Source organism: Bison bison, unplaced genomic scaffold (assembly GCF_000754665.1).
Source record: "Bison bison bison isolate TAMUID 2011002044 unplaced genomic scaffold, Bison_UMD1.0 scf7180017863325, whole genome shotgun sequence".
NCBI lineage: Eukaryota > Metazoa > Chordata > Mammalia > Artiodactyla > Bovidae > Bison > Bison bison.
The window spans coordinates 1,078,765-1,092,646 of NW_011493897.1; the positions used below are offsets into that span (position 1 = coordinate 1,078,765).

The 13,882-nt window shown below is 39.5% G+C and overlaps 2 protein-coding genes across 4 annotated transcripts in view; one reads left to right on the top strand and one right to left on the bottom strand.

Moving 5' to 3' along the window:
• Positions 1-8,635, top strand: part of LOC104983728 (Golgi pH regulator) — a 46,218-nt gene extending 37,583 nt beyond the window's left edge. The window contains exons 11-14 of one of the 2 annotated variants that reach the window (XM_010833247.1): positions 3,618-3,713; positions 5,268-5,357; positions 7,789-7,854; positions 7,986-8,635. In XM_010833247.1, the coding sequence (XP_010831549.1) occupies positions 3,618-3,713; positions 5,268-5,357; positions 7,789-7,854; positions 7,986-8,192 (459 nt within the window). In that variant the 3' untranslated portion in view covers positions 8,193-8,635. The remainder of the gene's footprint in view (positions 1-3,617; positions 3,714-5,267; positions 5,358-7,788; positions 7,855-7,985) is intronic. The other variant, XM_010833248.1, reaches the window with a different exon arrangement.
• A 717-nt stretch (positions 8,636-9,352) lies between these two features.
• PDZK1 (PDZ domain containing 1) overlaps positions 9,353-13,882 on the bottom strand; it is a 63,546-nt gene continuing 59,016 nt past the window's right edge. For both annotated transcript variants that reach the window (XM_010833250.1, XM_010833249.1), the window contains exons 7-9: positions 12,273-12,497; positions 11,284-11,580; positions 9,353-9,841 (exon numbers count right to left, since the gene is read on the bottom strand). In XM_010833250.1, coding sequence (XP_010831552.1) covers positions 9,788-9,841; positions 11,284-11,580; positions 12,273-12,497 — 576 coding nt within the window. In that variant the 3' untranslated portion in view covers positions 9,353-9,787. The remainder of the gene's footprint in view (positions 9,842-11,283; positions 11,581-12,272; positions 12,498-13,882) is intronic.

The following is a 13,882-nucleotide window of genomic DNA, read 5'->3' on the forward strand; positions in this document are numbered from 1 at the left end:
TGACTACTGGAAAAACCATAGCTTTGACTAGATGGACCTTTGTCAGCAAAGTAATGTCTCTGCTTTTTAATACTCTGTCTAGGTTTGTCATAGCTTTTCTTCCAAGGAGCAAGCATCTTTGAATTTCATGGCGGCAGTCACTGTGTACAGTGATTTTAGAGCCCCCAAAAATAAAGTCTGTCACTGTTTCCTTTGTTTCCCCATCTATTTGCCATAAAGTGGTGGCACCAGATGCCATCCATGATTTTAGTTTTTTGAATGTTGAGTTTTAAGCCAGCTTTTTCACTGTCCTCTTTCACCTTCATCAAGAGGGTTTAGTTCCTCTTTGCTTTCTGTCGTAAGGGTGGTGTCATCTGCATATCTGGGGTTATTGATATTTCTCCCAGCATCTTGATTCCAGCTTGTGCTTCATCCAGCCCAGCGTTTCTCATGATGTACTCTGCATAGAAGTTAAATAAGCAGGGTGACAATATACAGCCTTGACATACTCCTTTCCCAATTTGGAACCAGTTTGTTGTTCCATGTCCAGTTCTAACTGTTGCTTCCTGACCTACATACAGGTTTCTCCTTACAGGAGGCAGATCAGGTAGTCTGGTATTCCCATCTCTTTAAGAATTTTCCAGTTTCTTGTGATCCATACAGTCAAAGATTTTAGCATGATCAGTGAAGCAGAAGTCGATGTTTTTCGGGAATTCCCTTGCTTTTTCTGACTCAATGGATGTTAGCAATTTGATCTCTGATTCTTCTGACTTTTCTAACCCCAGCTTGTATATCTGGAATTTCTTGGTTCATGTACTATTGAAACCTAGCTTGAAGGATTTTTAGCATTACCTTGCTAGCATATGAAATGAGTGCAACTGTGCGGTAGTTTGAGCATTCTTTGGCATTGCCTTTCTTTGGGATTGTAATGAAACTGACTTTTTCCAGTCCTGTGGCCACTGCTGAGTTTTCCAAATTTGCTGGCATATTGAATGCAGCACTTTAACAGCATTATCTTTTAGGATTTGAAATAACTCAGCTGGAATTCCATCACCTCCACTAGCTTTGTTTGTAGTGATGCTTCCTAAGGCCCACATGACTTCATACTCCAGGATGTCTGGTTCTAGGTGAGTGACCACACCATAGTGGTTATCCAGGTCATTAAGACCTTTCTTGTATAGTTCTTCTGTGTATTCTTGCCACCTTTTCTTAATATCTTCTATTTCTGTTGGGTCCATACCATTTCTGGTTTTTATCGTGCCCATCTTTGCATGAAATGTCCCTTTGGTGTCTCTGATTTTCTTGAAGAGATCTCTGGTCTTTCCCACTTCTATTGTTTTCCTCTGTTTCTTTGCATTGTTCACTTAAGAAGGCTTTCTTACCTCTCCTTGCTATTCTTTGGAACTCTGCCTTCAATTAGGTAATCTTTCAATATTTTGGTGGATGTGAATTGATATCTCTCATTCTTTTTTTTCCTGATCAATCTAGATAGAAGTTTATCAATTTTATTGAACTTTTCAAAGAACCAGCATCTGGGTTAATTGATTTTCTCTTTTTCTGGTTTCTACTTCGTTGATTTCTGCTCTGATCTTTATTATTTTTCTTCTGCTGCTTTTTTGGGTGTCTTCTTTTTCTGATTTCTTAAAGAGGAAGCTAAGATCATTGACTTGAAACTTTATTTAAATATAGACGTTTTAATGCTACAAAGTTCTTACTAAGCACTGTTTTATTTGTATTTCACACATGCAACTTTTTTGATAGTTTATATTTATTTTCATTCAATTCAAAATACTTTCCGATTTACTTTTTGATTTCTTCTTTAACTCATCGGTTATTTAGAAGTGTGTTATAAAATATTTGGGCATCTTCTGAATATCTTTCTGTAACTACTTTCTAATTTAATTTCATGTGGTCTGAGAACATATTTTGTATGATTTGAATCTTTTTAAGTCTCTTGAGGCTTGTTTTCTGGCCCAGAATATGGTCAACCATGGTTAATGTTCTTTGTGTGCTTGAATGGAAAGTGTATTCTATTCTGGTTGGGTGGAATAGCCTACAGGTCTCACTTAGGTCAAGTTGATTGATAATATCGTTAAGTTTTTCTATACTCTTACTGATTTTCTGACTGCTTGATTATTGAGAGACGGGTGTTGAAATTTCCACCTATTGTTGTGGATTTGCCTTTTTTAAATTATATCAGTTTTTGTTCTTCATGTATGTCATGTAGGGTCACTATGTACCCCTTGATGAAATGACCCTTTTATCATTATGAAATGACCCTTTTAGTCTCTGGCAACATTATTTTGCTATGAAGTCTACTTTGATATTAATATAGACATTCCAGCTTTGATTATCATTAGCATAATAAATCTTTTTCCATACTTTTAGTTTTAACCTATTTGTATCTTTATATTTAAAGTGGGCTTCTTGTAAACAACTTGCTTGTATATCTAATCTAATGGTCTCTGCCATTTATTTGTCATATCTGGACCAGGAGTCAGCCATCTGCAGCCCCTAGGCCAAATCCAGCCACCACCTGCTTTTATTTAAAAAGTTTGAATGGAACACAGCCAAGTCCATTTATCTACATGTCATATGACCGTGGCAGAGTTTGCTAACCTCTGGTTTAGACCATTTTTATATTTTTTAAACTTTTTTATTTTGTATTGGAGTATAGCCAATTAACAAACAATGTTGTGATAATTTCAGGTGAACAGCAAAGGGACTCAGCCATACATGTACATATGTCTGTTCTCTCCAAACTCACCTTCCATCCAGGCCATATAACACTGAGTTCCATGTGCTATACAGTGGTAAACCATTTATATTCAATGTGTTATTGTTATGGTTGAGCAACCCTGTTGCTGTATGCTTTTATTTGTCTTGTGTTCTTTTTTCCTTTTGTCTTTCTTCTTTTGGATTAATCTATTATTTTTCATAATTCCATTTGATCTTCTTTGTTGGCTTGTCAGCTATAATAACTCTCCTTGTTGTTTTAGTGATTGCTGTTAGAGTTTTCAGAAAATAACCATAGGGAATGACCCTGGAATGACTTGATTCTCTTACCTTGTGTTTTACCAGAATGTTACCTTTTTGGATCCTAATAAATTGAGGTGTATATGTCATAGCCTTATCCCCCTTTACACTCTACGGAAAAAAAAGATAGGGTAGATAGGGACTTTTGTTTGCCAATGTATGAATAGCCAAAATAGATTTCTTATGTGTGATTTGGAGAAGGCAATGGCACCCCACTCCAGTACTCTTGCCTGGAAAATCCCATGGACAGAGGAGCCTGGAAGGCTGTAGTCCATGGGGTTGCTGAGGGTCGGACAAGACTGAGCGACTTCACTTTCACTTTTCACTTTCATGCATTGGAGAAGGAAATGGCAACCCACTCCAAAGTTCTTGCCTGGAGAATCCCAGGGACGGGGGAGCCTGGTGGGCTGCCGTCTCTGGGGTCGCACAGAGTCGGACACGACTGAAGTGACTTAGTAGTAGTATGTATGATTTAGATTGAAAGTAGAATTGCATTTTTAGAAATATCCACCTGTAAGAAACACTCGGTGATTCATTATTTTGAATCATTTTTTGAAACTGATTTTTGAGATACTCTAATGTAAAGGTCTGTGTCTCTGTAGGCAACCATCAATATCGTTTTTGACCGAGTTGGGAAAACTGATCCAGTCACAAGAGGCATTGAAATCACTGTGAATTATCTGGGGATCCAATTTGATGTAAGAGTTGTATCAAAATCTTCGTTTGTTATGTTTAGATTCTACGTCCTTACTCTAGCTACTTGTTTCTGCTTTCATTCTTCTCCCTCTATGTTTTGGCATATTCACATGGCAGATTTGTAAAGGGCCTAAAACCATAAATAATGACTGACAATTATTATTTTCATGGGTAGTGATCATTTCTACAGTTCCTTCTTTCTCAGTCACAGCTACCACTCTCCAGCTTCTCCCTACCAAATATTCAAATCCTTCTGTCTGTGATACTTGATGATATCTTCAAGCATATAACTCACCTTTGATTCCTCTGGTAGAAAATTAACTACTAATTAGTGTTTTTGTGTTAGAACTACACTGATTTCTGCTATAAAAAATTATCTGTATCAATTCATATGGGCTTTGAGCTAAAAATGGTTGACTGTCACCTGTGCACAAATTTTTTTTAATCTTCTTTCTACCTGTTTTATAATTGGGACAGTCTTGTCCCGATTTAAGTTTAATATCTTTATTTGTAGAATAGTGTATTTTCCAGGTATTTGTATGGCCAATGATTCTAGCTGATTAGCACTTTGGTAATAAAACCAGTGTCACATTCTTAGTCCTTACGAGTGCCATTTAGTTGTTCTATGATCCTGGCCATAGTTTGCATGATAACTCTCAGCTGAGCATGCTCCTGGTAACTTGATAAAATGAAAATACACCAGAGCAAATTGAGCTCCAGTCCTTGAGAAACAACTCAAGGCATACATTTCTTAGATGATAAATCAACAGTATATCCTTTTTCATGTGAAGGAGTGTGGTTTCTTTCCTTTAAGTAGTATATAAATTATATGGTAAAGCATGCTTCACTCATATTTCGTATGTATTTTCCTTTTAAAATTTTTTTACTGGGGTGAATTTTTAGAAAAGCCTTCCTTGTTAGTGCTTTCTAGGGCTAGTTGCTGTGTATGTATATGTGTTCCTTCTGTAACTCATCTACACACCACTCCACATTTCATAAATCTGAATAACATCTCTCAGATGTTGGCAATACAGCTCCCCTCTGATGCTTTTCAGCCTTGAATCAAGCACAGGGTATCACAGCTGCCTCTCACGCTGAAGCAATCCCAGAGAAGGAAAATGTATCATCCTCTGATTCAAATAAAGGTCAATTACTTCCTAGACTATAGCTGAGAATGTCTACATACTCTATTATTATTTAAGTTTTGGGTGATCATAGAACTGTCATTCACAAATATTAAAAATTATCAGGCTGCTATTTAGTTTCCTTTTAATTCATGCTTTTTACTTGAAGCTGTGTTATTGGCTTTGTGTTTCTTCTGATTTATTAGTATTATTTTCATCACTTCACTGCACTTGCTGTCTTCTGTCCTTAAGTTTTAGGTCTGATAATTAAGATATCCACTGAAGTCTTTGTATACATGTTTTTATTGCCACTTACTTGTTAATGAAGTTCCCTCTCACAGTCACATAAGTGATAATAATGTATCGTCTTAGCTTTCCCATCTCTTTGAACAGAGATTTAACAAATATTTTTTCTTCCTCTTGTCTTGACAGGTGAAGTTCTGGTCCCAACACATTTCCTTCATTCTGGTTGGAATAATCATAGTCACATCTATCAGAGGACTGCTGATCACTCTTACCAAGGTAGGTTGTATCATTGAGTTGAAAAGTACTTAATTACATGTGGCACTGTGAGATAACTTTACCTAATTAAGATTTCTGCTTTCTGAGATCTTAAACAACAACTACAAATTTGTAAAAGACATGCCACAGAATAAAAGAAAAAGTTAGACTAGCACATAAATTGATGATAATGTATTTACATCACACACCAGACAGATAAGTAGTTACCAAAGGTCACAGAATGAGATCACAGTATGTTTCGTTCACTGATGTGTCACCAGCATCTAGAACAGCACCTGGCACTTGGTAGATGCTGAGCAGATAGCTGGAATGAATAAATGAGGTAGTATTTGAGGTGAGACGAATAACTGGGCGAGTCGCTTGTAAAGAGAATATGGAAGTAGGAGAAGCTGAACGTTGGGCTGTTTTCTGATCAGCAAAGGAAGGTTTCATGGAACTGGAAGGTAAATTCTCTGGTAGAAGAGGTGGGATTTCAAAATCCAAGAGCTGTTGAAATGAGAGGAGCGAAGAGGTTGGGAAGGGGAAAGGGCTCTGCAAGCATTCAGCACAATTTTAGGAAGAGCTCAGGAGCCCAGAAACAACTACAGGGGCTTGGAGTGGCCTGGTTTAATTTGCTTTAATATTATATAATGATGCTAAAATCATATGTATCACATGGTTTCTGGTAAGTGGGAATCTTTTCACGTTATAATACTTAAAACCACCAGCTTACCCATATCAGTTCAGTTCAGTCGCTAATTCCTGTCTGACTCTTTGCAACTCCATGGACTGCGGCACGCCAGGTTTCCCTGTCTTTCACTATCTCCTGGAGTTTGCTCAGATTCATGTCCAATGAGTCGGTGATGTCATCCAACCATCTCATTCTCTGTCACCCCCTTATCCTGCCTGCCCTCAGTCTTCCCCAGCATCAGGGTCTTCTCTAATGAGTCGGCTCTTCACATCAAGTGGCCAAAGTATTGGAGCTTCAGTTTCAGCATCGGTCCTTCCAGTGAATATTCAGAAATGATTTCCTTTAGGATTGACTGGTTTGATCTCCTTGCAGTCCAAGGGACTCTCAAGCATCTTCTCTAACACCACAGTTCAAAAACATCAATTCTTCAGTGCTCAGCTTTCTTTATGGTCCAACTCTCACATCCATACATCACTATTGGAAAAACCATAGCTTTGACTAGATGAACATTTTTTGGCAAAGTAATGTCTCTGCTTTTTAATATGCTGTCTAGGCTGGTCATAGCTTTTCTTCCTAGGAGGAATCGTCTTTTAATTTCATGGCTGCAGTCACTCTCTGCAGTGATTTTGGATCTGTTTCCACTGTTTCCTCATCCATTTGCCATGAAGTGATGGGACTGGATGCCATGACCTTAGTTTTTGAATGTTGAGTTTTAAGCCAGCTTTTTCACTCTCCTCTTTCACTTTCAAGAGGCTCTTTAGTTTCTCTTCACTTTCTGCCATAAGGGTGCTGTCATCTGCATATCTGAGGTTATTGATATTTCTCCTGGCAGTCTTGATTCCAGCTTGTGCTTCATCCAGCCTGGCATTTTGCATGATGTCCTCTGCATATAAGTTAAATAAGCAGGGTGACAATATACAGCCTTGACGTACTCCTTTCCCAATTTGGAACCAGTCTGTTTTTCCATGTCCGGGTCTAACTGTTGTTTCTTGACCTGCATACAGATTTCTTAGGAGGCAGGTAGTGTTCTGGTATTCCCATCTCTTGACGAGTTTTCCACAGTTTGTTGTGATCCACACAGTCAAAGGCTTTGGTATAGTCAATAAATCAGATGTTTTTCTGGAACTCTCTTGCTTTTTCTATGATCTGACAGATGTTGGCAATTTGATCTCTGGTTCCTCTGCCTTTTCTAAATCCAGCTTGAACATCTGGAAGTTCTCAGCTCACATACTGTTGAAGCCTGGCTTGGAGAATTTTGAGCATTACTTTACTAGCATGTGAGATGAGTGCAATTGTGCGATAGTCTGAGCATTCTTTGGCATTGCCTTTCTTTGGGATTGGAATGAAAACTGACCTTTTCCAGTCCTGTGGCCACTGCTGAGTTTTCCAAATTTGCTGGCATATTGAGTGCAGCATTTTAACAGCATCATCTTTTAGAATTTGAAATAGCTCAACTGGAATTCCATCACCTCCACTAGCTTTGTTCATAGTGACGCTTCCTACAAAGCATCACTAGTAGTGATGCTACTAGTTTGTAGTGATATTTTCCCGTACTTACCCATATGGGAAAACTGTAAGTGGATCCTTTTGGGGCCGTCTGTTTACATGTCTTATTTATAGCCTTAATCTTATGAACGGTTCTATACAAGATGGTGGCATGGAAAAAAACACTTTTATTTACATGCTAACTATACTACTTAATGTTTTTGACACAGGAATCTAGAAGTACTGTATAATCATCTTTCCTCCCTTTCTTGACAGTTCTTTTATGCCATCTCCAGCAGTAAGTCCTCCAATGTCATTGTCCTGCTATTAGCTCAGATAATGGTAAGTTTAATGAACTAGCTTTATGTCTAGAGCCGTAAAATACCAGAAATGTTTCAACTTTTTAATATTGTAACAATTTCCTTTGTCTGTCACTGCATTCAAAGCCCCTTCTGGCTTCATTTGACCTACAGGGCATGTACTTCGTCTCATCTGTGCTGCTGATCCGAATGAGCATGCCTCTGGAGTACCGCACCATCATCACCGAAGTCCTTGGAGAGCTGCAGTTCAACTTCTATCACCGTTGGTTTGATGTCATCTTCCTGGTCAGTGCTCTCTCCAGCATACTCTTCCTCTATCTGGCCCACAAACAGGCACCAGAGAAGCATATGGCACCTTGAACTCATGCCTATTACAGACTGCTACAAGCCAGTGGTGTCAGAATTTGGATATAAGAGGGAAAAACTGGAGGGGCCAGGGCCTAACATTTTTAAAACAACATAGTGCTGTGGTAGCATATTCTACCTGCAGCTTACGCCTTTGTCCTCAGATGATACTGTAATCATGAGTAGCTTCAGCTTCTCATTTGTATGAGAGAGAAGTAACTCAAGCTAGCACTCAACCAAGAGTACCCTGTTTGGTTGGAGGCTGGTGGAGTATGTCAGGTGGTGGGGCTAAAAGGAGCCAAGAAGCTAAAGGGAGAAAATACACTGGAACTCTGGGGTAAGAGAAATGTAAGGTAGCTGGTTAAACACATAAGATTCTGTTTAAATCAAGGATCCCATGGAGGAGGTTATGACTTTCCCTTGAGATTGACTATCATTAAAATCAGAGATTGTTAACACTTGGGCCTTACTGTCATTCTATCAGGGATAGCTTGGTACCATCGCTTGTCAGCGATGTCAAGCGTCCCAGCCCTCCTCCCCAGCCCCTTACCCCTTCAAATAACCGAAAGTTCATCTGTGCTGGGGAAGGAGTGGTATGCAACTGAAACAGTGTACCAGTGTCAGAGTATGGCATTTTTCTTGATTTCCCTTCAACTTAGTTTGATCCCTGGGTTGGAAAGACCCCCTGGAGGAGGGAAAGGCTACCCACTCCAGTGTTCTGGCCTGGAGAATTCCACGGACTGTATAGTCCATAGGGTCACAAAGGACACGACTGAGCAACTTTCACTTTCACTTTACTAGTATTATTTAAGAGTGAATTACTCTAAATTCAAGTCACTGATGATATTTCATTTTTTCTTTTCATCTGCCAGTTGTGGGATAAAACAATGAATAACTTAACTGGAATAGGTCACTTTCCTATCCTAGAGCTCAGTGTCTTCATCTGTAATAGGAAGCTTGTGGAAAATTTGTAGGACACTAAGAAATGCAATTTAAGAAAATCTTGAATTCTATTACCAGGAAGTCTCTCTTTGTTGCTGAGATCTTATTCTGAGTTTTGTTGTGTTCAGGGTTTCTAGAGGCAAAATGAAGGTTAAAACATAAAAAGTTTACCAGAAACAAAAGCACTATTAAGGTTCTATCAGCCAACAGAGAAAATTCAAGCATACTCAAAAGGCATTTTTAATGGCATTTATTTCAGCAACAACAACATTCTTACAAAAGCATAGTTTTAATAGGCTTATCTGCTCAGATACCTTAATTAGCAGTTCTCACATATACAGATTTATGAATCATCTTTGGTGCTCTGGGAACCTATAGAAGAAATAACATCAAACAGAGAAGAGTAGTTAAGTTGAAGGTTGAAAGAGATCGCATGAAAAGCATCTGGCTCGTATATTAACTTAGTTCCTAAGTTGGCCATAAATAAGCTCTCTGCAGTAGCCACCCCTGAGACAGATAACAGCAGAAGACAATCACATGTGATGAACTGGTTTCCAAGGAGTTCTTCTCTAACAAAGACAGTAAATGGATGTCCGCTCATTCCTTGGGAAAGGATTCCTATTAAATACCCAGAAACAGCAGTCAGCCAAAGCCAGTGCTTGTTCTCATCACATCTCTGTGTCTTCAGAATTGGAAGAAGAATGAGAGGCTGTACTGTGGGCCTGTGCAAAAGGAAACAGAGGATGTGTAAGTGGTAAGAGTGTGAACTTAAGGAGATGGATGGTCTGCTTTAGATTTGCACTTCTCGAGTCAGGAAGAAGAGTCACTTATGAGAAGCTTGGTGACCAAAATTCTGCACTTGGCTTCATTTCCAGCTTGCTGTTCGACCCTGACACATTCCTTTTAATATCTATATATATATACATATTTCTTTTCTATAAACTAGCATAGTACTACAATTGACTTTCTATAGAGTTATTATAGAATATTTTTAAAGACATCTAGAATACTTTCTTTGTGAAACAATATAGGATACAAGGTCAATAGCAACATGTATGCTATGGTCTGCATGTTTGTATCTCCCTAAAGTGCAGAGGATGAAATCCTGTTTCCCAAGGTGATGAGGAGGTGATTAGGTCAGGAGGGGAGAGCTCTCATGACTCAGATCAGGCCTTTACAAGAGGCCTCCCAGAACTCCTTAGCTCCTTCTGCCATATGAAGGCAAGCCAGAAGTCAGCAGTCTGCAACCCGGAAGAACGCCTTCACCAGACCCTGAATCTGCCAGTGCCGTGATCTTGGGCTTCTGAGCCTCTACAACTGTGAGAAATAAATGTTTGTTGTTTATAAGCCACCAAATCTATGGTATTTTGTTTAGCAGCCCACACAGACTAAGATAGCTTGTATTCATTAAAAATGAGTATTTGCTTTTTAGATTACCAATCTGCAGAAATAATGTAATGAAAAACATGTAAAACTTTTATTTAGAGTCTTGGCTTTGTCATACATTTCCTTTATGAACTTGGATAGTTTACCTTTGGACCTCAAGTTCATCTATGAAGAGAAACTGAGACTTGTCAAGGAATTTATCTAAATGAAATACAAACAGAATAATGTTTATTCTTCCTCAGTAATGAAACTTGAATACCTGCCAGTTATTTTAAAAAGAATATTGTCTCTAACCACCACCATTCGTTCTCATGCTCACCATGAACCAGGCACTGTTCAAAGACTTCAACAGTCTTAATATATCCTGATAACAATCCTACAAATTATCTTTGTTTTATAGGTGGAGAAACTGAGGCACAGAGAATAAATCCATTATTTTCTATTACTTGTTACCCAAGGCTGGTAAATTACCCAGCCTATTACCCAAGAGTAATAAATGGCAATTCCAGAATTTGTATGTAAATAGTCTGATTTGGGTTCTTCTGGTGTTTTCATTATAATTTTGATAAGTTACTGTCAACTCCATGCTATGAAAAATAAGTTTATTTTTAAACTACCTCCTCTCACCCATGGTAACTGAATTTGCTCGTTCTCTTTACACTGTAATGTTCTAGTGTTTTAGGAAACCTGTGGTAAACGTAGATACATGGTGCACTTGTTAAGGACTTTACCATCCTCTGGTTAGTTAGATCACTAAAAGCAATGTATCACCACTCACTCGTTCTCTTTCTTCTGCCGTGTGTGAGTTTTGCTCTGATCCTTCCAGCCTTCCTTCATCAGGATCAGGGTCATCATCCAGCGGATCAGCCATGGAGGAAATGATAGGGATTTTCTTAGCCTGGAAATAATCATAGGCCTTCTTTCCACAGACTAAGAGTGTGACAGTCTTGCCACTGCTCTGGATTCTGTCCACCACCTTCTCGTAGGACTCATCCAGCATGTTCACTCCATTCACCTCAATGATGACGTCCTCATCCTCCAGTCCAGCCAGATCAGCAGGGCCGCCCTTCTGCACCTGTGAGCAGAATGCTGAGTTACCACTTCCAAACAGAGACCACAGACTGTTAGACTAGCAATTCTTCAGAGGAGAGATGAGGGCTTTGAGAATTTATTCTGAGTCATGTTGAGAATACAGACATTTCTCCTTGAAGTACAGAAGTTTAAAATGGTGCCCTAATGCTTTCTGCTTATTAAAGCTACAATTTCATAAGCACTACTCAAAAGAATAGTGTTCACAATGGTTGAATATCCTATTGTGTATCTCTCATACGGTGCTTTCCAGGGTGAAGGCATTAGATTCCATAGGTCCCCCTTCTTCATTCCCAACTTGAGAGCTACAGAGATAGTTTTCTGTCTGTCCCTGCAGGGTAATGGCATTATCCCAGACACACAGAAGCAAACAGGTATTACTCCCAGACAAGAGTTGTTAGTAATGACTGTTAACCACAGTCATGTCAACTCACTGTGTTTATTTAATTTGAAATGTCTAAAGAGACACACAGATGTTTCAGAAACAAATGATGTGAACTTTGATGTACTCATAGCTATCGTAAAGGGTATGAGACCAGTATTTACTTGAACCCAAGTGAGACCCTCAGTGTAGGCCTTTGGTGTAATCTTTTTACCGAGCCATTAGTGAGTGGGAGGCACTGAGACTGTCCTCACTGTGGCCGTGTTCGCTGGGCTGCTGGACCCAGCTCACCATACCTCTTTGACGAATGAGCCTGGCTGACCCCGAACCGCGTTTAAGTGAAAGCCATAGCCATCTTCACCTCTAGCCAGCCTGCAGAGTTTAGGCTTATGATCTCCTACTTCCTCTGTAGTTTCTGGGCTTGAGACCTCCAGAGGAGCAGGAGTAGGAGCTGGAACCTCCTTGACAGAACCATTAGGCAGCTCTTGGCTTTGATAGTAGAAGAATGGAGAAAAGCCAGCCTTTTGAAAATAAAGTGGAAAAAACATTAATGATAAGTATGAGAATTCACACTTTATTAAATGTACTGGTTTAATTTATAAGGTATCCTCTATGTTCCACTCCTCTTCCAGATACATCTGGTTGTGGGCTGTAAAATATCTCTACTACCCCGAACAAAAAAGGTATAAAGGAAGATTGAGCTTAGTTACAGAATAATGAGCATAAACATGTAAGCAAATGTACATACACATAAAATAAGAGCAGCACAGAATGTTGTACAAGGATACAAATTAACAGAACTGCTAGTTTGTTCTAATTCCATGATAGTGAGCAAGTCACTGAACAAATTGTCAGCAGTCTCCCTGTTGGGAGATTATAAGACATTGAGTGACTTGCCCAATACCTCACGCAGAGGAGGTTCACCTGGGCCTTTCCCTCAGTAAGATGGTCTTCAGAACTCTTCACAGCTCCTTAGACACATTAGAGAAGTGAAACATGAGATGATATTTTTGTCACTATTTGAATTACAGTAATCAATTGGGCAATGGCACCCCACTCCAGTACTCTTGCCTGGAGAATCCCATGGATGGAGAAGCCTGGTAGGCTGCAGTCCATGGGGTCACTAGAGTCGGACAGGACTGAGCGACTTCACTTTCACTTTTCACTTTCATGCATTGGAGAAGGAAATGGCAACCCACTCCAGTGTTCTTGCTTGGAGAATACCAGGGACGGGGAGGCCTGGTGGGCTGCTGTCTCAGGGGTCGCACAGAGTCGGACACGACTGAAGCGACTTAGCAGCAGCAGCAGCAGCAGCAGCAACAGCAATCAGTTGGGGGAGTGGGTAGAGGAAGTTGGCATTCACACAGTCACATATGGTAACAAAAGTCAATTCCAATCATTTACTACTTGCATCTCCCACTCCCCACTCCAGTCCTGTGTCTGTTGTACTCTATTTTACTATTTGCTGATATAACCATTAGCTGATACTCTGCTATGCTAGACTCCTCACTGTTTTTTTTTTTTTTTTTTTAAGCTTTTTATTTTGCATTGGAGTATAGCTGGTTCATGGGAAATAGATGGGGAAACAGTGGAAACAATGTCAGACTTTATTTTTCTGGGCTCCAAAATCACTACAGATGGTGACTGCAGCCATGAAATTAAAAGATGCTTACTCCTTGGAAGGAAAGTTATGACCAACCTAGATAGCGTATTCAAAAGCAGAGACATTACTTTGCCAACAAAGGTCCGTCTAGTCAAGGCTATGGTTTTTCCTGTGGTCATGTATGGATGTGAGAGCTGGACTGTGAAGAAGGCTGAGCACTGAAGAATTGATGCTTTTGAACTGTGGTGTTGGAGCAGACTCTTGAGAGTCCCTTGGACTGCAAGGAGATCCAACCAGTCCATT